The sequence below is a fragment of the Budorcas taxicolor genome, chromosome 15, assembly GCF_023091745.1.
Source record: "Budorcas taxicolor isolate Tak-1 chromosome 15, Takin1.1, whole genome shotgun sequence".
Lineage (NCBI taxonomy): Eukaryota > Metazoa > Chordata > Mammalia > Artiodactyla > Bovidae > Budorcas > Budorcas taxicolor.
Window position 1 is genome coordinate 54,159,692 of NC_068924.1, and position 27,409 is coordinate 54,187,100.

The following is a 27,409-nucleotide window of genomic DNA, read 5'->3' on the forward strand; positions in this document are numbered from 1 at the left end:
GGGAAGGAGAGGGGTCCCTAAGGAAGCGCTGTGCCACCGAGGCCGCCGCTGCACGTGCAGTTCGTGGCCCCGCGGGGTCCGGAGGGGCGGGTGGCTCTAGCAGGTCCGCAGAGGAAATCCGGCCTGCCCCCGATTTCTCCCGCTGTTGGCGCCGACGCACTTAGGGGAGGCAAACAGGAGAGGTGACGGCGGGGCTGAACACGGAAGGAAATGACCCTTCACTGGCCCCGGGGCGGCTACAAGGGGGTTCCCCACACCGCAGCCATCCCCTCTGGTGGGTCCACAGTCCCCTCTCTGGATTGGGCTGTAGTGTTCAGAGCCTCCTCCAGCGTCTCCTGGACCCTCAAGCAGCTGTGGAAAGGTACCATCTAAGTCTCCAGGATTCAGGTGGAGAAACAAGTTAGGGATGAGGTCGTCGAGTATAAATAAAAATCATCTGTCTGGGACTAGTAAGGTCCCCATTTGGGGAAACTGAGTCTCAGGTTAAGTGGCACATCCAAAGTCACACTGACTATAAGAGACAGGGATTTCAGCCCAGTCTTCACAAAAAGCTAGCTGTGCTGTGCTTAGTCGCTCATCCATGGCCTGTCTTTGTGACCCCATGGATTGTAGCCCGCCAGGCTCCTCTGTCCATGGGATCCTCCAGGCAAGAATACTGGAGTGGGTTGCCATGCTCTCCTCCAGGGGATCACCCCAACCCTGGCCAAACTGAATCCCCATTTCCAGCACCATCTTACTCAGGTTGTCTTCAAGTGCTATTCAAAAAGCAGCACAGTGGTATCACTGTCTTTTACACATCTTCCCCAAAGCCACCTCCTCTTCTAGATGCCTCGACTCTGCCAAATCACAGCTGCCCTGCCCTGCTGAGTGTGGACCCGAGGGAGGGGTGCCAAGCGGAAGAGGGTCACAGCTATCCTCCAGACTCCGGTTCCAAGGGTGGTAGAGAATTCCTCTTCCACAACGCTTCTCTTCCCTGATGGTCACCAGCCCTGAGAGTAGCACAAGTGCCCCATTTTACAGACGGGGAAGGGACCACCCACAGCCTTGTGGGAAATCAGGGTGAAGCTGGACTTAACAAGCTGAGTTCCTTGAATTCTCAATGGCATCTGCTTTTCCTTCCTCCCATCTGGCTCACTGTGGGTACAGGCCTGGGCAGATGGGGACAGCTCAGAGATGACAATCTGCGAGCACTAGGGGAACAGGGTGGGGATGGGGCAGGGCCTAACGTAGACTCAGAGGAGGAAATCGGCAAAGCTTTGCTAAGAGGGGACCTGAGCTGCTAGGAGAGCATGGGTAGGAAAGGTCACAAGACATGGGAAGGGTGTCTACACCTTCTTCTCCTTCCTCGCCACCAGGAACCTCAGATCTATGCTGATGGAGGGCCCTGCTGGTCATCACTAATATTCCCCCCACCTACCCCCAGCTCTAGTCCTCATCTCATCCAATGGAACCTCAGTTTCCCCATCAGTAGAGTGAGAAAGATAGTAGCTTCTTCTCAGGTTGGTGCCTAAACTAAGAATAACGGACCCAGCCTGGGGCCTGCACCCAGTGGTTGTTAGGCAACTTCTGGCTGTCTATTGTACTGATTAATGATGCTTCTGCCACTCCCCGTGCGCTTCCTTTTCCAGATCCTTGTCCAAGGGGCCAAATGCCCGGGAAGTGCCTCACAGCAGCCCTGCAGCATTGGCAGAATATGGCTGAGCTGGAATCAGACAGTTCTCAGGCTCTCCCACCCAACCTGCTCCCCCCACATCCAGTGCCACTTCACTCTTCTCTGAGCTGCTGCCAAGCAGAAACTGCTGGGCTGGCACAGAGCTTTGGCTGGGGCTGGGGTAGGGCGGGGCTGGGGCTATGGCGGGCTGGGGGAGAGCCACTCTCCTCCTCCCACACACCTCCGAAGACTGTGGTTGTGGTTAGTCAGTTCACAGGGGTCCACCTCACTCAGTGCCTAGATGGGGCTCCCCAGGAGTTGGAGACAGATGGGCAATCAAGCGAGCCTACCCGCTGCAGATGCCTCTGGGGACCAGGGCCTGAAAGCGGGAACCCCATGTGCTCAGCGCCCCTTCCTTCATCTCTTCACGTCTTCAGCGATCACATTGCTGTGTGACTTTTGGCATATTGCTTGATCTTTCTGACCTCAGTTTACTGATCTGCAAAGTGAGAATAATAGTAACACCTGATGTTCCGGCTTCTTGTGAAGCCTAAATCACAGAAACATGTGTAAACATCTGATGGGGGCCTGGCCTGTGATCCTTGCCCAGGAAGCATAACCTTCCTTCTGTGGCAGGTCCCGGAATCAAAATGTCCAGGACCTACCCTTGTAGAGCCCCCAGACCAGATGGGAGGCAAATGAGAATCTAGGATGATGGAGTCCAGAAGACTCACAGGCCAAGTCCAGGAGTCAAAACTGGATCTGAATGGGAAGGATAGGGCAGGACTGAGCAGGCTCGGATTTTCATGGCAGCCACGTGGAGGGTGGCTTTCTTTTAAAAGCCACCAAAACTAACATTCCATCCAACGTTGCTTAGTGCCTCCTTGCACCCCTCCAGCAATTCTCCCAGACAGCCCTTCCATGGGAGGCTCAACTTCAGTGTGTTGGTTTTTTTGTGGAAATGCTTCTATTCCCCCAAGAATCTTTCAGTGAAGACAGGAGACACGTCTTTTCTTGTGTCTCTAGGACTATCACTCTGAGATGAGAAAACCCTCCCAGGCGACAAGGCAGGCTCAAAGTTCCCTGGGAAGGTTTCTGAGACCAAGCTGATACCCGAGGATCCCAAGTAGGAGTGAGTGGCCCAGGAAGGCAATGATGTGCACAAACTGTGTGACCTCGGACAAGTTGCTAAACCTCTCTGAGCCTTTCTGGCCTCATCTAACCATAGAAATGGGATGGGAAGGACTGTGGCACCCTGGACCCCCAACTTAGTTTCTGCTGCCTTTTTCACTGAATACCCACTGCAGGCCAGTCCTTCATCTCCTGTGGCAAATGGGGATAAAGATAACCACAGACAGCCTCAGGTATCTTTAGTCTCAACTACTGACTTGGAAACTGAGGCTCAGAGAGGTTAAATAACTGGCCCAAGTCACACAGCTTGGGAGCCAGGAATTGAACCTGGATCTCCAGACTCCCAGACCAGATTTCAGTGCAAGAGTGTGGCTCTCCTCACTCTCTGCCCTGCCCAGCACCTCTGTGGGCCCTGGGGAGTCAGGGAGTTCCCTCATCAGTCCCTTTTGGGGCCTTGCTTTCTGTGGGAAAACCCTGGGTTCCCCAGTTCTTCTTTGCCTACCCCCCTTGCTTCCTAAGGCAGCTAGGCTTAGAGCGTACCAGCCATGGGCCGCCCTGCAGAGGTACAGTAGCATAGGAGAGAAAATCCTGGCGGGTGTCAGCTGTCGGGAGTTTGTGAGCCAAAAGACAACATGGGGTGCTTCGGAAACAAATCCTGATAAAGAGACAGCTGGAGTGTCCCTTCCTCTGAAAACTAGCCTACGTGTTTAACGGGAAAAACGAGGGCTTGCAGGGCCGGGCGTGGCGCCAGGTACTTGACTCGGGTCATCTCCTCCTCACAGCCACCTGACAAAAGGAGGACGATGGTTGCTCCCTTTTGACAGAAGAGAGACCGAGGCTCAGAGAGGTTCTGTGACTTGCCCATGGTCACACCGCTGGTGGGGCGGGGCATGGCAGCCCTTCCCATCGGGTCCTCAGACTCCAGGGACCCCTTGTGTGGCCAGCTTGGCTGCTCGTCTGCTTGGAGCCTTCCATGCAGGGGAACCAGGTGCTGGGAGCTCCCTGTCTACCCCGCAGCCACCACACAGGAGCCGAGAACCACGGCTGAGGATCTGGAGGCTCCCAGAGCCCCCAAGGAAGAGGGGGGGACGTTAGGTGAGAAAATTTGAGAGTGAGTGAAGCTGGCAGGGCAGGATCAGAAGCGTCTCCACAGCTTGACTGTGCTGCTCTGTGGACCATGAAACCACAGCTTTCTGCAAGCCTCTGGCTGCTGGGAACCTGAGGGTTTGTCCCTTTGAGCCTCACAGCTTTTTCGTCTGTTTTAACCATTTGGAGGTTAAACCACACGAACCCTTTTCTTGAGGATCCGAGTTACCGGGACAGGCCTTGGTTAGGGTCCGTGATGTCGTAAAGTGTCATGTCCAAGTTAACACATCAGCAACAGAACCAAGCCCAGGTGAGACAGCTGCAAACACATGAGCGCCCTGAAGTCAGCATTAATAAGTGGCAAGGCTGCTGTGGGGCAGCCCCCTCACCCAACACGGGAGCTGGGCAGTCATTCTCTCTTGGCAGTCTCGATTTCTCATCTGTCAAATGGGGACAGTCATTATGCTCACTTCAAGGGGGTGTTGAGAGGATGACTTGTAGAAACCCATGGAATGGGGGCCGGGTCAACGTGACCGACATGGTCTTCCTCACATAAAAGTCTGTGAAAGATTGAAAGGACCTGTGGACAGATGGAGCACCCAGTGGTGGGAGGCAATGACGGGGAGGGCCTGCGTCAGAGGGACCACGGCACTGTGGGCTCAGGACCCAGGCAGAGGTGTGTCCTGACCCCCAGGTGTGCCCCAACCCTGACCCTGACCCACTGTGGCCAGGATAGGACAAGCCATAGTGGGGGGACCCTGCTTCTCGGGGTTCTCTGGAGGTCCCTTTCCAGATTCGCAGTCCTCTCAGACTTTGGGTTCCCCACTGTGCTAAACCCCTGCAGGCTGTGGACTCTCGTCTTCTTCTAGGTGGTCGAAGCCCCAGGGCCTGGCAGAACTCAGACACTGGCTCACCTGGACCCTGACCATTCCCACAGATAACGGTCACCTCCCAAAGTTTCAGAGAATCCTGCTTGCCTCCTGTACTATCACTCCTGGAAGGAGAGCAGATTCTAGGCCCAGAGAGTGTGAGGATGTGGGCTGAGGTCACACGTGAGCTGAGGGGGTGATTCCCCTCCCCCCTCCACTTTCCTTCACTTGCCTCACGTGAGGTATTTCTGGTTCAGCAATCTTTTCAGAGGCCTTGCCCAGTTCCTCTTAAAGTATCAGAATCATCTCTGAGGGCTTGTGAGGACAGATTGCCCCTGAGAGTCTGCTTCAGCAGGTCTGAGCTGGGGCCTGGAACCTACCTCTTGAGCCACCTCCCAGGGATGCCGATGCTGCCAGGGTGCAGGCGCCCTTTGAAAAGCCCTGAGTGGGCATGGGGCAGGCGGGCTGTCCCCTCACTGTGGTGCTACCTTCGCCTCTCTGTGAAATGAAGGTAACACCAGCCCCTCCCCACTGAGTTGCAGAAATGAAGGGCTGAAATATAAAGGTTATGGTTAACAGGATTTTGACGCTTTCTCACCAGGAGTGAAATTCTGAGATGGGTGTGAGGCCTCTGTACTTTTGAGAAGGGGATGGGCTGGCCCAGGCAGCTTTCTCAGGAAACTTTCATATTGTAACCCATTTAATCCTACAACACTCAGTGAGGTAGATATGGTTATTATTATTATTAACCTCCATTTTACAGACAACATATGAGAAAACCCAGAGAGGTTAGGTAATTAACTCTAATTTGCACAGCCGGTTTTGGATGAGTCCACTCAGTGGGGCTGTAGGGTCCACCCACTTAATACTCCGTTGTATTGTCACTAGTGGAGCATTTATTAGCCAAAAGAGCATGTCATTTAGAATTCTTAAAATTTATCATGACATCCCCCATATGTGTCGAGTTGTATATTCCCTCCTCTTGGGTGGGGCAAGGAGGGACGTGAAGAGAACAGAACTGAGGAAGAGAAGCAGCCCGGGTTTCAGAGAGGGACTGGAAACCGGGGGTCCTGTCCTCACTGTTCTGCGCACGCACGGCTGTGGGACTTTGGGTGCGTGGCTTCACCACTCTGAACCCATTCCATGTCTAAATTGGAGCAAACGTGGGTGGACAACCAGGGCTGTTGGGAGAGAGGGACCCTTGGTGTCAAGTGCCCTCCCGCCCGTGGCACTAGCCCGTCTGTGGAACTGCTTGTGGTTCGTAACCAGGCATTGTTTTCCACTGAGGGCAGCAGCTCTATTTTCTTCACACGAGTTTAGTTCAGGGTGGGAGTCAAGTGGTTCAGGAAGCTTCTCCAATCTGTGCTCGAGGGATGTGAGGAGGAGACCTGCCTAAAACGCGGCTGTGGCTGCCCCTCTGGGGCAGTGAGAGGAGGCGGCAGTTGCGTCCTGCCAGGGCACAGGTGGGGCCCCCGGGGGCTGGGCAAGCGGGTGGAGGCCTGGCCACATCCTGGGCTGTCATGGGGAATGTCCTCCTTCTCCTCAGTGTAGCTCTCGGCGATCCCTTCTTGTCCTGCTCACATTGCCTTCCTCCTCAAGACCATAGGGCTTTCCTAGAATTCACCAGGTACTGGTCTTTAGTGGGAATCTTAGGCTGGAGGGGGCGGTAGCTAGCTCAGGTCACCCAACCAGGAGATGGTGAACTGAGTGCTGGAACTCTGCCCCTTCTGCTGTGTGGGGCTGTCACATCTCCCCCCGTGACATCCCTCCTCACACACGCTCCCTCCATAGACACAAACACCTGCAAAAGCACACTCTCCCTTCCACACACACACACAACCTTCATAAATACCCTCAGAGACAACACGGACGCACAGGGCCACAACTCCTGAAAACAGGAAGCGTGCATCCACCTCACAGAAAAATGTCACACGGACACAAATATTTCCAACATTTCAGAGACACCCTCAAAAGTCACACAGCCACCACACGCAGGCACAACCCCCCACAAATTCAACACTCAGATATCTACCATGCATGCCACATCACAAGCCTGCACATTAAACATCCACGATGCGTACACAGTGCGTATATCTCCCGTACAAACACCAGTCACAAACACTCCACACACATACTTCAAATCCCAAGTATACAGCAAAGACTTGGAATACCCAGATTCCCAAACTCATTGCACACACGCACAGGACATAGTGCACAGATAAACACCATATGTGTGTGTGCAGGTGCCCTCACACGGACCCAAGCGCCCACGTGTGCACACACTCATGGAGCAAGACTGTGAGCTCACGTTGCTCACGACACTGATTTTCTCAGAAGCAGACCACACACAAGTCGAGTGGCTCCCAAGAGTGCCAATTCCCGGGGGTGTGAAAGGGAAGAAGGGGAAAGGGCACAGTGAGACTGCCGTGGCGCCCCAGGGATCCTGTGATTCATCCCTGTGGGATGCTGTGGCCTCAGGACTCTAGGAACTTAGAGGCTGGGCTGGGGCTCCAGCGTGCAGAGGGCTGGATCCTGTCTCCTGAGGAGGGAATGCCTTGTTTCCAAAGCCAGCCCCTCTCTCTGGGTCTGGAAACTTAGGAATGGGTGTTCAGCCTTATAGACTCCTGCTCTCTGGCCTTTCTCTGGGCTGTGTGGCTTCTTCCCGCTCGCCATCTCTACCCAAGGGGGTAGGAGAATTAGGTTTGAGACCTGAACTAGACCCTAAAAATCAACCTCACCTCTCCTGCATCAGGGCCCACGTGGCCTCCTAGGGGATGCACTGTGCTCTCTGCTGGCAGAGGCTGCCTCTTGCGAAATCTGAACAGCCCCTCTCCCTGCAGGTTCTCCCATCAGCATGGACACCCCCTTATTTCACAACTCCCTGTTCCAATCCAAAAGAGGGGCAATGCCAAAGAATGTTCAAACTGCCATATATAATTGCGCTTATTTCATATCCTAGCAAGGTAATGCTCAAAATCCTTCAAGCTAGGCTTCAGCAGTACATGAACAGAGAACTTCCAGATGTATTAGCTGGATTTAGAAAAGGCAGAGGAACCAGAGGTCAAATTGCCAACAACTGTTGGATCATGGAAAAAGCAAGGGAATTCTGGAAAAACATCTGCTTCAAATGCTAAAGCCTTTGACTGTGTGGATCACAAGGCACTGTGGAAAATTCTTAAAGAAATGGGAATACCAGACCATCTTATCTCTCTCCTGAGAAACCTGTATGCAGGTCAAGAAGCAATAGTTAGAACTGGACATGGGACAACAGACTGGTTCAAAATTGGGAAAAGAGTACATCAAAGCTGTATATTGTCACCTTGCTTATTTAACTGATATGTAGAGTACATCATGCAAGACGCCAGGCCGGATGAATCACAAGCTGGAATCAAGATTGCCGGGAGAAATATCAACAACCTCTGATATGCAAATGATGCCACTCTAGTGGCAGAAAGAAGAGAGGAACTAAAGAGTGTCTTGATGAGGGTGAAAGAGGAGTGAGAAAAAAGCTGGTTTAAAACTCAGCATTCAAAAAACTAAGATCATGGCATCCAGTCCTATCACTTCAGGGCAAATAGAAGCGGAAAAAGTGGAAACAGTGACAGATTTTATTTTCTTGGGCTCCCAAATCACTGCAAACAGTGACCGTAGCTATGCAGTTAAAAGACGCTTGCTCCTTGGAAGAAAAGTTATGACAAACCTAGACAGAATATTAAAAAGCAGAGACATCACTTTGCTGACAAAGGTCCATATAGTCAAAGTTTTGTTTTTTTCCAGTCGTCATGTATGCATGTGAGAGTTGGACCACAAAGAAGGTTGATGCTTTTGAACTGTGGTGTTGGCAAAGACTCTTGAGAGTCCCTTAGAGAGCAAAGAGATCAAACCAGTCAATACTAAAGGAAATCAAACCCTGAATATTCATTGGAAGGACTGGTGATGAAGCTGAATCTCCACTATTTTGGCCACTTGATGCAAAGAACAGACTCATTAGAAAAGACTCTGATGCTGGGAAAGATTGAAGGCAGGAGGTGAAGGGGACTACGGAGGATGAGATGGTTGGATGGCATCATCGACTCAGTGGACACGAGTTTGAGCAAACTCCAGTGGATAGTGAAGGACAGGGAAGCCTGGCATGCTGCAGTTCATGGGATGGTAGAGTCGGACTCAACTTAGCAACTAAACAACAACTACAGGCCTCCCAGATTCCCGCCAGCCACTGCCCACCCTTCCTGTAGTCTCCTCCTGGCTGAACCTATCAAGGCTGTTGTCTACTCTTGTGACCTCCATTTCCCCCACTCCCCTCACTGCTCCTCCACTGTCTCCAGCCCTATCATTCCACCCAGCCTCCACATCTGGAACTGATACGGACAGATGCTCTTCCATGCCCAGCTCCTTTGGTCACTTGGCTGCATTCTTCTCTGCTGCCTGCTAGAGTGGCTCCTTCTAACACCCTCTCCTTGTCCTCTTCCCCGCCTCTCCATCACCACCTCCTGTATCCTTTTGTGGCAACTCACCCCCACCCCTTCCTCCTCCTGGTCTTTAAATGGGTCTCCCTCCTCCTTGGCCTTGCTCATTTCTCTTCTCACCCTTCTCTCAGGAGAGCTTCCTGCCCCAGGGTCTCCTTTTCCTGTTCATCCAGCCAGCCATGCACCCGCCACATGGTGGCCAGATGGAGTCTCTCTAAAACACAGGTTTGACCAGGTCACTCTGCTGCTTAAAACTCTTTGATGGCCCTGGGGGTCCAAGCATATGTCACACTTCCCGTTTTCCTGTCTCTTTCACTACTCGTAAGGCCAGAGTCCCTATCAAGCGGCCACATACATCCTCCATTGTCCCCTCTCTCCTTTCCGGTTTTCCCAACTCTGTGCAGTCATCTGTCAAACTCCCTATCCTCGCCTCTCTCTTCTCCCTTCTCCCTGCCGCTTCCATCTCTCCCGTCTGTCTCTCTCTCCATTAAAGAGCTGGCAGACGGGAGGACTGTAAGAACTAGCTAAGGGGCTCCCATACAAAAAGAAGGGGCTTCCCAGGGGCACAGTGGTCAAGAATCTGCCTGTCAGCAAAGGAGACCAGGAAGATCCCCTGGAGCAGGAAATGCCAACCCACTCCAGTATTCTTGCCTGGAAATTCCATGGACAGAGGAGACTGGTGGGCTGCAGCACATGGCGTCACAAAGAGTCAGACAAGAATGAGCATGCACACATGGATGCATGAAGAAAAGGGGAAAAAAAAAAGCTAAGCCTTCCGACTGAAAGGGTGCATCATGTCCATGAAATACAAGGCCAGGGGCCAAGAGAAGAGATATTGTGGCTGTAGACATGAGACACCCATGCTCCCTTGGGCTGCTCACAAGGGGAGCCTTGAAGACATCCTGGCCAGTGTCCAAACTGGCTCTTTAAAAGGCTTCTGGATGGTCAGAGTTAATTCACTCTCCCGCTGCCCCACTCACACTGCAGGTTCCAACCTTGACCTCTGTCCACAAAACACGCAGCTCCTCCATCCACCATCCAGGCCCCTGGCTGTTGGTCTTGGCTTCACCCGGGTCCCCAGCCTCAGCTACCTGCCCCTCCGGACCTCACCCCAGGACTCACGCCACTTCCTTTGGTTGGTCTCACCCCGTGGCTGGTGACTGAGGCTATCACTGAGCGTGCGTCACTTTTTTCCGTGCAGTGTGTGGCTGTGGCTGACAAGGAAACCAGGATGGCATGTGTTCTGGGGGCTTTGGAACCACTGACTTGCTGGGTGACCTTGAGCTGAGTTCAGTAGCTTCATCGAAAATACGAGGGGAACGTGTCTATCTTGCATGACTGCCTCAGGTCCTTCTTTACAGTGAAGTACAGCATATTAAAAAGCAGAGACATTACTTTGCCAACAAAGGTCCATCTAGTCAAAGCTATGTTTTTTTCCAGTAGTCATGTATGGATGTGAGAGTTGGACTATAAAGAAAGCTAAGCGCTGAAGAATTGATGCTTTTGAACTATGGTGTTAGAGAAGACTCTTGAGTGTCCCTTGGACAGTAAGGAGATCCAACCAGTCCATTCTGAAGGAAATCAGTCCTGAATACTCATTGGAAGGACTGATGCTGAAGCTGAAACTCTAATACTCTGGTCACCTGATGCGAAGAACTGACTCATTGGAAAAGACCCTGATGCTGGGAATGATTGAAGGCGGGAGGAGAAGGGGACAACAGAGGATGAGATGGTTCGATGGCATCACCAACTCAATGGACATGAGTTTGAGTAAGCTCTGGGAGTTGGTGATGGACAGGGAAGCCTGGTGTGCTGCAGTCCATGGGGTCACAAACATTTGGACAATGAGCGACTGAACTGAACTGAACTGAAAGACCCTCCTATGGGCTGCCTGCCGGGGAAGCCTTGAAGACCTGCCCAGTGTTTAGAAGGCCTGAATCAGCCCTTCAAAAAGGCTCCAGGCTCTGGTCCTTTGATCAATCCTGCAGTTGCTCTTTGGGTAACTACCAATGGAGCAGGAAGCTGAGACGAGGTGCTGGTTGACTGGGAGCAACAGAGGGTGACAGGGAGGGACAGTGGGAAGAGCAGGCAGCTGCCAGGGAGAGGCCTGGGAGAGAGAACTGAGGTTCAGAGTTCATGAAGCTTGGCTGCATGAAGGGTGAGGACATACTCTCTTCTCTGGCTCCCAGGAGATCTCCAGCAAACTCCACATGTCTCATTGCTGCACTGGGAGGTTGGGCCTGATTTTAGGGCTGTATCAAGTACTGAGCGTGGGCTCAAGGTGGACAAGCATGAGAACAGAACCTGTGTCATGATCTAGCTCCACCCAGGCCAGGCACCTAAAGACAAGTCTGGAAATGGGCCAAGTGGTTATTGTGATGTTCCTCAGACTGCAAGGGTTTTGCCCCTGGACACAGTGGTGACAGGGCAAGGTTACACAGTCTCCAGACTATTGCTCCCCGGTCTTAGGGGCATTATTATAATGACTAATAGGAATGCGTTTACAGTAAAGATCCTCTAGGTTGAAACTGGGGATCTGAGCAGTTTAAGGGGATAAGACAGGACTGGACATGGGGGTGGGAAAGTCTGGGCGTTGGGGGAGATGGTGGGAGGGTCCTCTGGTAGGAGTTCTAGGAAGGGCCTGGTCATCAGAGGTGGGGGGCATGCTAAGTAGGAAAGCGACATGGCGAGGGCTGCCCAGGGGGTCAACTGGGGCCAGCATAGGCTAGTGGGAATGGAGGCCAGAGGGTGACGGGGAGGCTGGGGCAGTTGCCAAGGACCCAGATGATGGAGCCTAGACTAAGGCAGACTTCATCATGGTAGGTGGGACTTGAGGATTGATTATGGGAGGTGAAGCAAAGGGTCATGGGAAGGACAGGGAAGCGAGGGTGGTCACCTGTGGTCCTGGGCAGGGAACAGGAAAGGGTATAGTCAAGGTGATCTGCGGCTCACTGGGGAGATGCCCGACAGGTGGCCAGGCACTAAGCTGGAGCCCAGTAGGAAGGCCTAAGTCAGCAGTGGAAGAGAACTGCCAGAATTGCCACTCACTCTCACTTGAGGGCGTGGTAGGCCGTGTCCAAAAGAGCCCTGCATGAGGTTAGCATCAACTTTGTGTTATTTATCAAGAAATGCAAATGGCTAGAGACCAGACAAACCTCTGGCACATGCCTACTGGGGCCAGGCCTTTCTGATGGTGACAGATGCTGAGATCTGTTGTCCTGTCCATCCATCGTCAGGGAGATCCTCAAGCACCGCTCCTCGGCGTGGTGGGGTCCCGCCCATCACCCCCTCCTGGGCTGGAGGGCTGAGCCCAGGGACCCTGAGGGCTTGGGGAAGGGCTAGGAATCTTGGGGTTGCAGCAGGGGCTCTGGTTCTTTTGGGAACAGCTTGCCTGCCCCCTAGTGGACTTCTGAAGAGTCTCAAGGACTCAGGGAAACTTCTGGGAAAGGAGTCCACCCGTCCCTGTCTTGACCGGGAGACTGGAGCCCTAAGTAGGAGTGGCTTCTACAAGCAAGTCTGGAGGCAGAGCCAGGACAAGAGGCAGCATGGCCGGCTCCCCAGAAAGCACCCGGGCTTTGTCGTCCCGCAGCCCCAGATGAACTCCAGAGCCATTGTGGTGAAGGCACCCGTTTGCTAGGGCTGCGAGGACAGCTCCCTGACACAGTGCACGCAACAGGCCGAGAACACGCGAGGGCCTTCCCGCCGCTCTCGTCACTTCATCCCCCACCCCCTCGTAAGTGTGTAGACTCATCTCTAGTCTTTGAATGAGTATGAATTTGCAGGCAGGTTTATTTCCTTAAAGCAATGCTCACCCACCATCACTGTGGCCTTCTTTACCTCCTCTGCCTTGTTATATTTCTTCTTCCACTGAAGTCACAGAAAGAGGGTTTCAACCCAGCCCTGCCCACAGGAAACCCCCCGTATGCAAGGACAGGGCTGGACAGGGTGACTTGGGGGGTGCTAAGAGGGCAGAGGAGGGGCCCTTCCTACAGTACGCAGGGGTGGAAGGGAGGGTTTCAGGGAAGGCTTCCTGGAGGAAGTGGCAGGGAAGGCTTCCTGGAGGAAGTGGCAGAGAAGCAGAGGCATGGAGGGTGTGGAGGAGCTGGCCAGAAGGGGTGGCAAGCAGAGGGGCTGGGGAAGAGCACCCAGGCCAGAGCAGAGGCTGGAAGTGAGGAAGAGAGACAGGGCAGCCAGGGAAGCCACAGGCTGACACACTGCCCGTACCTACCTGGTGGGGAGGATCCTGCCTAAGCTCTAAACTCAGCAAGCCCAGATACAGATACAGCAGAGGAGAGACTAGGCAGGAGACTCAGGAGCTGGTATTGCAGGAGAGGAGATTATGCAGTGAAACCTCTGGGCCAACTAGTTCATCAGTTATCAATTCATCATTCATCAATTCAGTCTCCCAGTGCACACCTCTGTCTGGGCACTAGAGGAAAGCAATGAACTAGACAAGGTTCCTACTGATGTGAAGGTCAGGCAAGGCAACTACTAATTACATACGGAGGGAAGTTGGGAAAACCTTCTAGCTTTTTTTTTGCCAGGCCATGCAGGCTGTGGAATCTTAGTTCCCCCACCAGGGATTGAACCTGGGCCCTCAACACTGAGAGCATGGATTCCTAACAACTGGACAGCTTGGGAATTCCCAGGAGATAGCTTTTTAGGTGGACACTGAAGGATGTGTTCACCAAATGTTGAAAAAGAGATAAGGTCATTTAGGTAGCGAAAACAGCAAGCGGTGGCATCGTGAAGGGAGTAAGAGGCCTGACGTGGCCAGAATGTCAGAGGACAGGGAGCTGATGAGCTAAAGACAGTGTGAGGAGAGCGTTGAATGCCAGGCTAAAGCATTTGTTGTTTCCAAGGAGACCATCCCAAACTGTGCCGGCCTGAAGGACCATGAACTGAACCACTCCAGACCAGGCCCTGCAAGGACCTTCCAGAGCCCCGTGGCCCCATCTGTCATATCGAGAACCCCAGTCCCCAGAGAGGCCAGGGGTGTCCCATTGCTGGGAACCGACCCCGAGGGACAGGAGGATGGCCCCAGGCTGGTGGAGGAGAGTAGGGGACTTCATGGGGACCAGCTGGCACTGATTCATCGTGAAAGTCATGACTTGGGGCCCCATCTCTGGGGTTCCATCTGAGCTTATGCACGGAAGCCCCATGCAAATGCTAGACCAGCTCCTCAAGAGGGGAGGGCCAGCTCCGAGCGCCTCCTCAGCCTCAACTCCTTCAGGGAGAAGACAGTTGCTCGCCCCTGAGGCCACCCCTTCTGAATGTTCTCTCCTGGCTTCTGTAGCAGCTGTGCAGCCGCCTTGCATCAGGAGACAGCGGTGGCATGGACAGGTCCTTTCACTCCTCTGAGCCTCTGTTTTCACTTCAAGAGAGTGGGTAAACACCTCCTGTCCCGAGAGTGGCTGTGGTTAAGATAATGTGTGTGGAAGCTCCAGGCATAGGGGCTGGCCCACAGCAGGCAGCTCGTGACTGTAAAGTAAATAAGCCCCAAAGCCTCTGGGACAGAGGAAACCGGCCCAGCCCAGGAGGGACCACAGTGCAGGAGCCAGGTGGGCACTGCCTGTCCCCCTGGGTGACCGCCTCCTCTACTAATGGGGGGAGGCTGGGGAGAGATGAGGACCCCAGAGTCTCGGGGTCTATTCATAGGCAGTGTGTTGGCTTTAGCACCAGAGTTTCTCCCTGGAGCCCCCAGGTTCTACCCTGGAGGGTCTGAGTAGAGGCCTCCGAGAACAGAGCCGCCTTAGCCCTTCTCAGCACGGGCAGCTCTGCTCTTCCACACTACCATCCTGGAGGGCAGAGCAAGGACCCCCACCCACGGCCGGATCCAGACACCCCCGGACACACACCCACATACACACAAGGCAACACACACCACACCTGCAGACCCACACTGTGGGCATGGACACAAATATTGGAAGCTTGGCCGCTATTCCCAGACTTTGGTGCCCAGAGAGACACAGACACATGATGTACACAGCTAAGGCAGCATACGTGCAGACACACCAAGGTGCACACACATATCAGTTCACATGTACACAGATGCACAGCACACACACAGACATCTGTAGACAAGCACACACATGCAGACACAGTCACGTGCATGGAAACACGGTCACCTGCCTGCTTAGGGCCCCGAGTGCTGACATCCACACGACGTACACGAAGCCACCGGGTCTGTTTGCACACGTGTGCCCTGAGTCACGGTGGCAGCACCCTCCCAGGGACACCAAGCTTTCACTGCTGGCTCCTGTGACCTTCAGCGGCCCTGTAAGGCACATGGGGCCACGGGCTGATCCCCAGTGTGCAGTGAGGCGCTAGGGGCATAGAGGTGCCCACAGACCAGCTCCTGGGAGGAAAGTGGAATGGAATCCTGGTTTGAATTCTGGTCTTGTGTCTGCCCACTGCTAGCTCTCCACTAACCACTTGTGTGCCCATGGGTACGCACAGAGGCTCACACCAGGGGCCTCATGGCGATTAGACCAGAAGTTTTTACAGATGAAGAGGCTGAGGCCTGGAGAGAAAACCCACAGGCCTTCTGTGAGCTGTGGAGAGTTCAGTGGAGGAACCAGGGACATGCTTCTGGCCAGGCCACAGGGGCACGTGGAGACACGGTCATGCACAGAGCCCCGGGTGCATCCCAGGATGGGCACGTGGACACCCTCCCTTCTCAACATGGACACCATAGGCTTGCTGGGGCCCATTTGTGGTGTTTCCAGTCCTTTCCACGAATTCTCACAACAACATGGGAGGTAAGGGTGACCCATCCCACTTGGCATTTGAAGAAACTGCAGAGTAAAAAGATTAGGCCCAAAGCTGTGCAGGTCAGGATGGCAGGGGCATCTCCCAAAGTGGAGTCTAACACTTTCCACGACACAGCAGCTCATGGCTCCACACACGTCACTCACATCCCTCTCACATCTACACACACACACACACACTCGGCACAGCCCCCAGTAGAACGTTCTCCACACTACTCCCAGTTCAGTTTAGTACCAGCTCTGCCCTCCCCAGGGGTCTCTTGAAGAAGGACGAGTTTGTTCAGGGCTTAACCTGTCCCCTGGCCCGCACCATCTCCCCTCAGTCAAGGAAATGAATTCCATGTGTGCCTGGTCCGGCTGCTCTGAAATCAGCCTCGGGGGTTTGGAAAGTAACCCTTTGATGTTGGAAGCCAGTTTAATGAGCTAGTTGTGGTTTGGTTTTTTTTTTTTTTTTCCTGTAAGACAGAAGTCTCATTTTCCTAAGAGCCCAGGAATTATCACTCCCCTGCTTACCCTTCCCTGAGATCTTGGGAGCCCAAGACCTGGACTCCCAACACAGTGCTCACGGCGCTTAGGCCAGCTAGGGAGGAGAGGTGGGGAAGGAGGCAGCTCGCTCTGAACATTTGCTGTGGACAGAGCCCTGCGTTAGGAACAAGCCTCGTGTGGGCCCTCTCCAAACCCATTTTAGAGACGACAAAACAGAGGCTCTGAGAAGTGATGTGACAGGAACAGGATGACCTCCTCTCTCTGGGCCTGGGCTCTGTGACTGTACAACGGGGACAGCGTTCTCGATGGAGGAATAGTGAGCTCTATAATGAGCTCTGACAGTCAGAACTGTTTGTCAAGAACAAAGCACAACAGGAAAGGAAGGGACTATTTCTGTGTTTTTTATTGTATCTGTGTCAAGAGGCAAGTTTACCCGTAGGATTCACAGAGGCGAGCCATCAGTGACTATTGCCCTAGGGCACATGTTAATGGAAGCCGGTTGGCTGCCGGAGAACTCAGCAAGGAGTTTGTTGCAGGGGGTGGAGGAGGGAGAGAGCTTGGGGGTGTCCAAGTACAGGAGTCTCTGGGCTGGTGCTGGCCCCTGCCACACTCCATCCTGCTCCTCAGGGCCTGGCCAAGGCCCTCCCCGCACCCCAGGGTCCCACTGCGCTCTGGAGGGCTTTGGCAAAGGCCACCTTGATCTCTTGGTTTATGAGCTCCTGCCAGGCAGCCCTAGGGGAAAAGGATACACAAGAATAATAAATCCACCACTCAGAACAACAGTGGTGGGCATTCAGAGCCCACAGCTGATTACAAGGAGCCCCCTCACTGTCCTTGGCGTCTCCTGATTCCCGCAGCTGCCCAGCCACGGGCACACACCACTGCCGTCCACACTTCCATCTGTAGGGGACGGGGCCCAGGGAGGTGAAGAGCCACTCACTCCTTTACACGTGGGTCCAGAGGCCTCCCAGGAGTTGGGCAGCTAGCCCCAGCTCTGTGCCCTAATGCTCTGGGGTGAGAAGCTCTGTGGCTCTGGGGTTTTAACACAAGTCAGAGCAGGGACACTGGCTCCCCAGCCTGCGCACACTTTCATTTTCTCACCTGCTTCCCACATATGCCCAGAGGAGTGTGGAATGGTGTTATTGCCTGTGCACGGAGAAGGGAGCAAGGCGGTGGGTGACAGCCAGGGCCTCACAGTAGCCTGGCAGAGCTACTTCTGAGCACAGTTGTCAAGGGCAGAGCGGAAAACAGGTCCCAGTGTGGAGTGTCTCTGTGACAGGTGACGGGAGGCCCTTCTGTGAGCTCTGCTGCCTTGGTCACGGCTATATCAAATCACGAGGTAGGGGGTTCCCCATCCCCTGATCTCACCCAGCTTCCCCAAACAGCCCTCAAAATAAAGGTAAGTGACTTCAGCAGATACAGCAAATACAGAAAGTCAGGATAGAAGCATTGTTAGAAAACTTGACTTAAAAATCAAACTATTTAAAAAAATCAAGTTTTAGCATACAGTTCAAGCAAAGATTTGGTAACTGCCTCATAAACAAAAGTCCAAGGCAAGTTCCCACCCAGCTGGTCCTTCCTGCAGAGATTCTGTGTGGCTGTCTAAGCATCTCTCCGTGGGCCTATGGGTCTGTCTGTCTGTGATCTCAACCCCCAGTAAACGGAGGGGCACGTGGTGGTGTTTCCATGTGCACATGTATCTGATGCTCATGCAGGGTGCAGGGTGTGTGTGCACAGTCGGGTGTGCTTGGACTCCCGTCCCCCACCTGCTGTGTCTAAGTCCGTGGGCCTAAGTGGATGTGCGATTCTTCTCTGCTTCCAAGAGGCCTGGGAGGCTCCCAGGTCAGGTCGAGCTCGCTGGGCCTAATCTCCGCTCTCTTTCCTCCCTAAGCCAAGAAGATGAAAACGTTGCTGGCACTTTCTAAAGTTTCTGGCCTGGAGTGGAAAAGTCATCAGCTGAGAGAGCTTGGGGTGACACATAGCTGCCAGACCTGCTGGCTCCCACTCCCAGGATGAGGCGGGGGAGTCGGGAGAGAGAGAAGATGAGAGCTCACCTCCCTGGGAGTCTGTCACCTGCAGACCCTCCTGGGGGAAGTTCCGTAAATTCTGTAAATGCATCAGCAAGGAAAATCAAGGAGTAACAAGAGCTGCAGGAACACACGGCTGGGAGATGGGGGTGGGACGGCGGCAGGACTCTGATTAGAGTGTGTGGTGAGAGCCTCTTCGCCAAGGAGGCAGCAACAAAGCTGAGACCTGCAGGACCAGAAGGGACCAGGCGCAGGGCACAGTGAGAGTGAAGGCCCTGAGGCGGGAAGCTCAGTCAGTGCGTCCTAAAGGGCATGAGGGAGGCCCCGAGGTGGTAACTCACAGTACAAGGTGCTAGAAAACTGAGCCCACGGGGCAGGCCCAGGCCCGACAGAGCAGGGCCTCAGAGGCAACATGAAAGAGTTCAGGTAGGAAGACCCAGAGGGTGTTAAACAGGGAACCGCCATGTGAGTCACGTGTGTGTCGTTATTTAACGATCACTCTGGCTACTGAGCAACGATGGATAAGGGTGAAAGCTGAGAAGCTCCTGCGGCTGCCAGGAGAGAGGAGGTGATGGAGGAGCTGTCAGCTTGGGGCTGCGATGGAGGCAGGGCGGCGGAACTGGCTGACGTCTCCGGGACAATGTGTGGCTTTCTGATTGTGGATGGCGAGGCCACCCATGAGAAGAGAACTCTGGGGGAGGCCAGGCGTGTGGTGGACCTGGCGAGTCTGAGGTCCCGTGACAGCTCCAGAAGAAACTGTTGAGGGGGCAGCGAAAGCTCCGCAGGCCTGGAGCTCAGGGCAGGTTGGGGGCCGAGACCCGGAGGGGAGGGGGGTGTCATCAGTGTCAGGAGAGGAAGGGCCGCCTCGTGGAGGAGCTCTGTGCAGCCCCAGCGTGGAAGGCCTGGGGAGAGGAGAGGAGCGGCAGGGAGCCGGGGGAGGAGGAGATGGAGATCGGGGTGCACAGGCGGGGTGCCTCGGAGGCCTTGGGGAGCCTTTCTAGGAAGAGGGAGGTGGGGGAAATGCTACTGCGCAGTCAGGTTGGGAACTAGAACTGCCCATGGAGCTGGTGACATGGGTTCAGGTCACCAGTGACCTCACAGAGCCTTCTGGGTGGGTGAGGGTGGAAGTCAGGCTCCGGGGGCCGGGCAGGAGTGGGTGATGAGGAAGTGAGGTCAGCGTCAGCAGATGGGACTTCTGAGAAAAGTGTCTGCACGTGGAAGCAGAAACGGGCCGCTGCTGAGGATAGTAATGTCAGAGGACAGTGGCTCTTGGGGGCTGGAAAGGTGGCTGGAGTACAGGACCTCGAGGGACTGAGCAGGGCCAGGGGGCTGCAGCCACTTGCCTAGGGGAAGGCCCTGGGAGGTCAAGAGCCTACTCCAGGTCACAGAGCCCAGCTGGAGCCTGGTCCTCACCCAGCAAGCCTTCTGCCAAGTTGAAGGACCCAAGGCTCTGTGGAGGCTTCTGTGAACACAAGCTGGTTTTGCACCCAGCAGTCTGGAGTGTCCTTATTTTTTTTTTTTTAAAGGGTGCACCTGTGTGTGTTCTGCACCCTGGGGGCTTCTCCATATGCCAGTGTGTGTGTCCCCCTCTTCCTTCCTCGCTGGACCCCAGGGATGGAGATGAATAGGGCACTGCCTGCCCCCAGGCATGGCTCTGCCTGGGCTCCCTGGGGTCCTAAGGCCTGGGGCACCCCAGCAGCGGGGGTAGGGAATGGCCACTCTGTCTGCCCTCAGCCCCTGTCCACACCAGTCCTTCCACACGGAGGATGTGCCGCCGAGGCTGCTTCAGCACTGGTCTTTTCCCAGGAAGCCCGTGTCTGCCCCACATGGGGTTTCTCATCTTTGAGAGACAGCAGGGGGGCAGTGTGGGATGGGGCCTGTCCTGGAAATGCTGAGAGGAGCCAGTTGTAAGTTCTAATGAAGGAAAGATCCCGCTCAGGAAGCTCTGATGTGGTTGTGCTGTGGGCCCCTGATGGGGCTCTGTCCATCCCCAGGCCAGCCGCCCTCTGGTGGAGTGAGCCCATGGGCCCCTGTGGTCCCTAGGTCCTCCTCATTTCTAGGAAACTAATTCTCAACAAGAGGCAGCACCTGTGCCCTCTGGCCTCTGCAGACTGCCTGTGGCTCCAGTGGAAGGGAGTGAGGAGCAGCACGTTACAGTACAATGTACTTGCTACCCCCTTACCAGGCATCCCCGATGGCTCAGCAGTAAAGAATCTGCCTCAGTGCAGGAGACTGAAGAGATCCAGGTTCAGTCCCTGGGTCGGGAAGATCCCCTGGAGGAGGGCATGGTAACCCACTCCAGTATTCTTGCCTGGAGAATGCTATGGACAGAGGAGCCTAGCGGGCTATAGTCCATGGGGTTGCAAAGAGTCGGACATGACTGAAGCGACTTATCACCCACTCACTATTATTTATAGGAAGTTGGGGATGGCGGGGCGGGGCAGCGGGGGGGGGGGGGGGGGGGTGCTTCCCTGGTGGCTCAGATGGTGAAGAATCTGTCTACAATGCAGGAAACCCAGGTTCAATCCTTGGGTGGGAAAGATCCCCTGGAGGAGGGCATGGCAACCCACTCCAGTATTCTTGCCTGGAGAATCCCATGCACAGGGGAGCCTGGTGCAGTCCATAGTGTTGCAAAGAGTTGGACATGACTGAAGCGACTGAGCACAACACAGCACCCTCCTACCTCACCTGCGTTGCCCTCAGAGAAGGATGTGGGATCGCAGAGGACAGAGGACCAAGGGAAGAGCCCAACTGCAAGGCAGGCACCAGCTCTCCGAGAATTTGCTTCTTTTGACCTCCTAAAATGCGATCTGTAAATTCCTCATCTGCAGAAATAGTCTGACTGGTGACAAACGCCCAGTGATATTTATCAACCTATCACCTGGGGCTTCCTTGGCAGCTCAGATGGTAAAGAGTCTGCCTGCAATGCAGGAGACCTAAGTTTAACCCCTGGGTGGGGAAGATACCCTGGAGAAGGAAATGGCAACAGAGGGCATGGCAACAACCCACTCCAGTATTCTTGCCTGGAGAATTCGGTGGCAGAGGAGCCTGGCCAGCTACAGTCCATGGGGTCGCAAAGAGTGGATCACTGAGCGACTAACACTTTCACTTCACCTCTAACCGGCTCAGAATGGGAAGAGTCTCCATGCTTGGTGACAAGAGGGAGGTTGAGCCAATCGTGGTGCCCACATGCTGCAATCCCGATGCTATAAGAATGAGTGTGTATGTAAATTGCTCTGAATAATACAGAAGGGCGCTCAGGACGCTGAGCAGAGAACACAGACCAGAATGAGAAGTTATGGAGACAGAATGATCTCATTCATGAAAAACCTCCCAGAAACAGGCTGGCAGGAACCACGCTGAAGTACTAACAGCAGCTGTCTCTCAGGAGTGGAAAGACGGAGATTATTTAGTCATGAAACAATCCTGTATTTTCCAAGTTTTCCACACTAGGCAGGTAATACCTTTATAATTAGAAAAATAGCAAGTGTCAAATTTCAAACAAAAGAGGCCAAGCTTTGGGGGGAAATTCCTCTTACTCACCCTGGTTTGATGTCCAGAGGTGTGGGGAGGGTCTGGGGAAGCCCGCCTTCCCCACCAGCCCTTCCCCTGGAAGAGAGAGGAAAGAAGCTTAGCAGACCTCCTCAAGCAGAGAGCAAGGGCAGAGGCGTGATTCCCACCACTGGCAGAGCAGCCTAGAGCCTGGAGGCAGACTGTCTGGGTCCAAATCCTAGCTCTGTCACCTGCTAGCTGTGTGACTTTGACCAACTTACACTCACCTCTTTGTGCCTCCATTTCCTAAATACTTTACAGAGTTGTTGTGAGGATTCAATGAATTTATGTTTATCCACTAGAGAAGTAAATAAATCATGAAATTTGAATTCTATAACCAGCAGACATGGAATGCTAAGATCCCAGGATTCTGTGATCTATGAGTCTCTCGAACAGCCAAAGTTTCCGGTGATCTTCCCTGGGGTGGGGGTGCAGCTGCCTGGAGGTTAGAAGTGGAGGGGCCATGAGGGGTACAGGGATCAGGGCTGGCTGTCCTAGAAGTTTCATATCCCGCCTGGCCCCAGGGATGGATATAGACCCTTGGATCCCTCAGGTCAGGCCGCAGAACCTGAGGTTGGCATGCTGCCCTCCCCAGTCCCACTCTGTGTCCCCTCCTGTCATCAGAATCCTCCGCTCCTCAGGACTTCTAGCACCCACTCCCCTGAACAAGACATGCCTGCCCTTACTCCAGCTCACTGTCTCATAACCTCAGCCTCCAGAGCAAAGTGTTCCACTCACACTGGCCCTCTCAGGCTACATGACCCAGGGCAAGTTACTGTTCATCTCTGAGCTGCCCTCTCCTGCTCTGACATCTCACTGTGTAATGAAGTCAGTCCCATGGGGCACCTAATTGCTGGGGCCCAGTCTCAGCCCTCAGCCTTTAAAGGCCTTGGCTGCTTCAGTCACTCAGGAGGCCCGGCTCTACCTGAGGAATTGGGGAAATGAAAGGGGATAGGGTAGGAAGAAAAGTCATTCACAGGGTGGTACCATTATTGAATGTGAATATTAAAAAAAAAAAAAGAATACAGAGGTGACAGACCAATCCCTGCCTTTTCAGAGCTGATGGGCAGGGACAACCCAGCATCACTCTACAACATCAGAGGGTCAGCGGGGGACTGGTGGGCGCACAGAGAAGACAGGATAGTTATTGTTGGGGGAAAGGAAGAAGAAGAGTATTCCTGGGTCAGGGCAGGCTTCAGTGAGAGCTGAGGTCTGTGCTCAGGTTCTGAAGGATGAGTAGGAGCCCAACAGTGCTATGGAGAAGGCACAGGCTTTGGAGCCACCAGATCTAAGATCAACTCTGTGACTTTGGACAAATCTCTTTGCATCTCTAATTTAATTTCCTCAACTATACAGTAGGGACATGGATCCTCCTTTCATCATTCCTGTGGTAATAAATATGTTAATATCTGTTGGGCATCAGTATGCTGCCCAGGTAGGCCATCAGTAGAAGTAACTTCTCTGCCCTGGCACTTCTCCTCATGAGGAGCCACATGAGGGTGTGGCTCCCAGGAAGAAACGTTTCCGCAGAACTAGAGGAGTCAGAAGGACACGGAAGGCGGTCAGCTCCCAGGCTGGCCTTGCTTCAGCGACATCAGTCAGGTGAGAATCTCTCCCACTGCCCACAGAAACTGGACCTCTAGAGACATTTCCAATCAATCCCGGGAAAGAAAGTCTCTCATCTTTATCTCAGTCTGCCCTCTGATGTCAATTCTGTAGCCTTCATCAAGGCTGAGCAGTGTCTCGAAGGTGCTTCTGCTGACATGAATTCTGTATGCAGAGGAGAAAGGTAATAGTCAAGTTACTACCTGGTGAGAGCATACCTAGTGTTTGGTAAAATCACTGAGCGCCTGTAACGGCCCCCAGTTCCAGCCAGCAAGGCACACAGTTCTGATTCATGCAATGCCCTTTGCCTGGCCCTCTTGTCCCCCAGTAGATTGTTGGGCACTAAAGCAGCAGTCTCAAGGAAAAGCAAATTACGTGCATTGAGGTTAAGAAGAACACAAGCTGAAGTCAAAACACAAGCTGAAGTCGGGACATAATCTCTTCTTGTAGGGGAGTCTTTGAAGGCTGAACAGTGCAGATAAGCAGTTATTTCACTTTTAAGGGCAGGACTCCCTACTAAGGCCACCACATCTGGTTAAGCGAGATGCGTATGGAACGACATCAGAGCGCACACAGTCTATGCGGCCAGAGCAGAGGCTGGGCTTTTTCACTGCTATAATCAGCCATCAGAGTGGCTCCTGATGCCAGAAGCGGCTAAAATGGCATCTCAAAAAATCGAAAGGGGTCCACTCACTGCGTGTGTGTGTGTGTGTGTGTGTGTGTGTCGTTTCTGACTCTACGCGACGCTATGGACTGTACCCTCCTGGCTCCCCTGTCCGTGGGATTTTCCAGGTAAGAATACTGGAGTGGGTTACCATTTCCTTCTCCAGGGGATCTTCTTGATCCCCGGATCTAACCCATGTCTCCTGCAGTGCAGGCAGATTCTTTACCACTGAGCCACCTGGGAAGCCCATTCATTTTAAAGATGGGGAAACCAAGACCTAGAGGAAGAGCATTTTGGCTCAAGGACACTGTGCATGCTGGGTCCAGCGGAGGACCCAGGTTTCCTGCCCCTCACGTCATTATTTTCCCTGCTAATTCTCTCATGAGATCATCACAATAGCCCTGTGCTAAGTTTAAAAAAAAAAAAGTAAGCGACATACATCATCTCCTTATACCGCAGTGGCTTTACTGGTAACTAGGGTACGCTGCCATCCGGTGGTGGCTTGGTTACTAAGCACTGGTTCAAACAGCCAGGCTGTAGCTGGAGAAGGCAATGGCACCCCACTCCAGTACTCTTGCCTGGAAAATCCCATGGATGGAGGAGCCTAGTAGGCTGCAGTCCATGGGGTCGCTAAGAGTCGGACACGACTGAGCAACTTCACTTTCACTTTTCACTTTCATGCATTGGAGAGGGAAATGGCAACCCACTCCAGTGTTCTTGCCTGGAGAATCCCAGGGACGGGGGAGCCTGGTGGGCTTCCGTCTACGGGGTTGCATAGAATCGGACACGACTGAAGCGACTTAGCAGCAGCAGCAGCGGTTATTGAGAGAGTTCCTCCCTGGACAGAATAGAAGTATGAGACACTCACGCAGCCCTGTAGACTCCATCCGGGATGTGGTGTTAAGAGTGTCCCCAAAGAGGCAATACCGAGGCATGGTGACACCCACGACCCCTGCCACGCAGGGCCCTGAAACTCAAATGTGCCCAGTGAGCTCCTAGACCCAAGAGAAGTCCCTGCAACAGTGTAGTCCTTCTCACCCTTCCCCCTAAACTGCTGTCCCCACCCTACATTTTGGGCCCCAGCTACAGGGTGAGGATGAAGCTGTGTGGCGTCTCCAGCAACACCAAGAGAAGAGGTGACATCTGTGCCTGGCTCTGGGCTGGGGGTAAGAGGACACAGAAAAATCTAGGCTCTGCTCTTAGGGAGCCCTCAGCCTGGCAGGGGGAGATATGTCAACTATAACCAATGTCATGAAGAGGGAAGCACCAGAGCTGTGCCAGTCCAGAAAGGGGACTCTGACCCAACCCTGAAGACTTCCTGGAGGAGGAGGTATATCAACTGAGTCTTGAATGATAAGAAAATGAGTGGGCAGGGAACAGCAGGTGCAAAGCCACAGAAGCAGAGAGCCCACATGCCTGTGGGAAATTGCAAGTGGCTGAGTATAGATGGAATACCAAGTGGGACATGAGGCTGCAGAGATTAGCAAGGGTCTTGGAGGCTGTGTGGGGCTGAGAGTTTGGACTTTATGGGGTAGGGGCATGAAAAGGATATACTATAGTAAAGACCCCGAGGCATCTCCTAGTCCCCACCCCACAGATATTTAGTTGTCTGCTTGACCACAGAAGGTCTCTGTCCTGCCTCTTCTATCAGCTTCTCACCAGGGACTTAGATGCCCTTGACAGATGCTGAGACCAAAAAAAAAAAAGTGAATCTAAGCAAAACAGATTCTTTGATTTATAATATCTTAGAAGCTTAAAATAATAGAAGAAAATTATTTTTAAAAATTATATTATGGAGTTTTAGAATCTCAGAATTTCATAACCCATTGGGTTGCCCCAGCCAGCGCCTCAGGCAGGGCTGCGAGGCTCCCACAGCCCCAAGCCCTTACGTGAGTGAGGGCCAGCCCTGATGCAAATCAGCACAGTTGGCACACGCCTCATCAGGAAGTCGCCCACAGAGCTGAGGGTGTCCAGGGCCATGTTGGCAATCTCGGCCGCGTGCCGGCTCCCGTTGCACCTGGGCAGTCCCAAGGCCACCATGTAAGCATCCCCAATGGTCTCCACCTGGAAATCACAGCCTTCGTGCTCCAGTACAAGCACTCCCCTCCCTGGACTGATCCATGTGCCACACAAGGCCGCCTCTCAGGAACCCCTGGCCCACCCCTCGAGTCTCTGGCCCACAGTGGCATCTTTCCCAGCCTCTCTGGCAATGATTAAATCTGCATGTTTAAGATCACCGTTGTCTGAATTGAAGGTAACCATGCCTGTCTCATCTCCTTTGAGCCCAGGCCATGAGCATCTTGGCAGCAGAGCTGGGTGTCCCAACTGCACAATGCTGCAGCAGCAGATCAGGGCTTCATCTGGAGAGAAGCGCACGTATATTGGCTACATAGCCTCCTTCCCCAACCCTTGATCTTCCAAGGTGTACTCCAAGAATGTAGAGTTTGAAAGCCAATAGATGGATATCCACCCTGGGTCTGCCATTTACCTGAGTCTGGCCGCTTCACTTGTGTGAGCCTCTGTTCCTCTTATACGAAATGCATATTAAAGATAAAGTAGTAAAGGGGCAGTTTCATCGTAGATGTTCAATAAGCAGAGACTTCAGTCTTTACCACCATCACCATCACCACCATCACCATCATCACCACCACCATCATCTCCTGCACTAACAGTTTTGGAGACAACAGAATCCCAGAATCTTGGAACCAGGAGGGGCTTTAAAAGGCCACCCATCTGCCTCCCCAGTGGCTGTCTGGGCCTGTTCACATCTCCTTCTTGAGGTGGCTGCTTCTCCTTCTGCTGCTGCTGCTGCTAAGTCGCTTCAGTCGAGTCCAACTCTGTGTGACCCCATAGACGGCGCAACTCTAATTTACAAAAGTTGAGTTGAATGGCAACTGCCTTTCCCCTGCTGGCTCCAGCTCTACCTTCGGAACTCAAGCCACAAACCTTTCCTATTCTCAAGCTCCTTCTCTATTCTGAAGATATCGTTCCAGTTCACATGGCACACATCTGTGTGCCATGGCCTTCTCCCCTGTCACAGGCCAGGCCAGCCAAGCTTGAAGGTAGCCACTCTACTTCTTGAAGCTTCCCATTTGCAAGTTA

The 27,409-nt window shown here is 53.5% G+C and overlaps 1 protein-coding gene across 1 annotated transcript in view; it reads right to left on the bottom strand.

Moving 5' to 3' along the window:
- Positions 1-23,693: 23,693 nt before the first annotated feature.
- The window catches only part of LOC128059923 (guanylate cyclase D-like), a 35,317-nt gene continuing 31,601 nt past the window's right edge, over positions 23,694-27,409 (bottom strand). Inside the window, 3 exon segments of the mRNA XM_052652173.1 lie at positions 23,694-23,815; positions 25,176-25,274; positions 26,197-26,371. Coding sequence (XP_052508133.1) covers positions 23,694-23,815; positions 25,176-25,274; positions 26,197-26,371 — 396 coding nt within the window.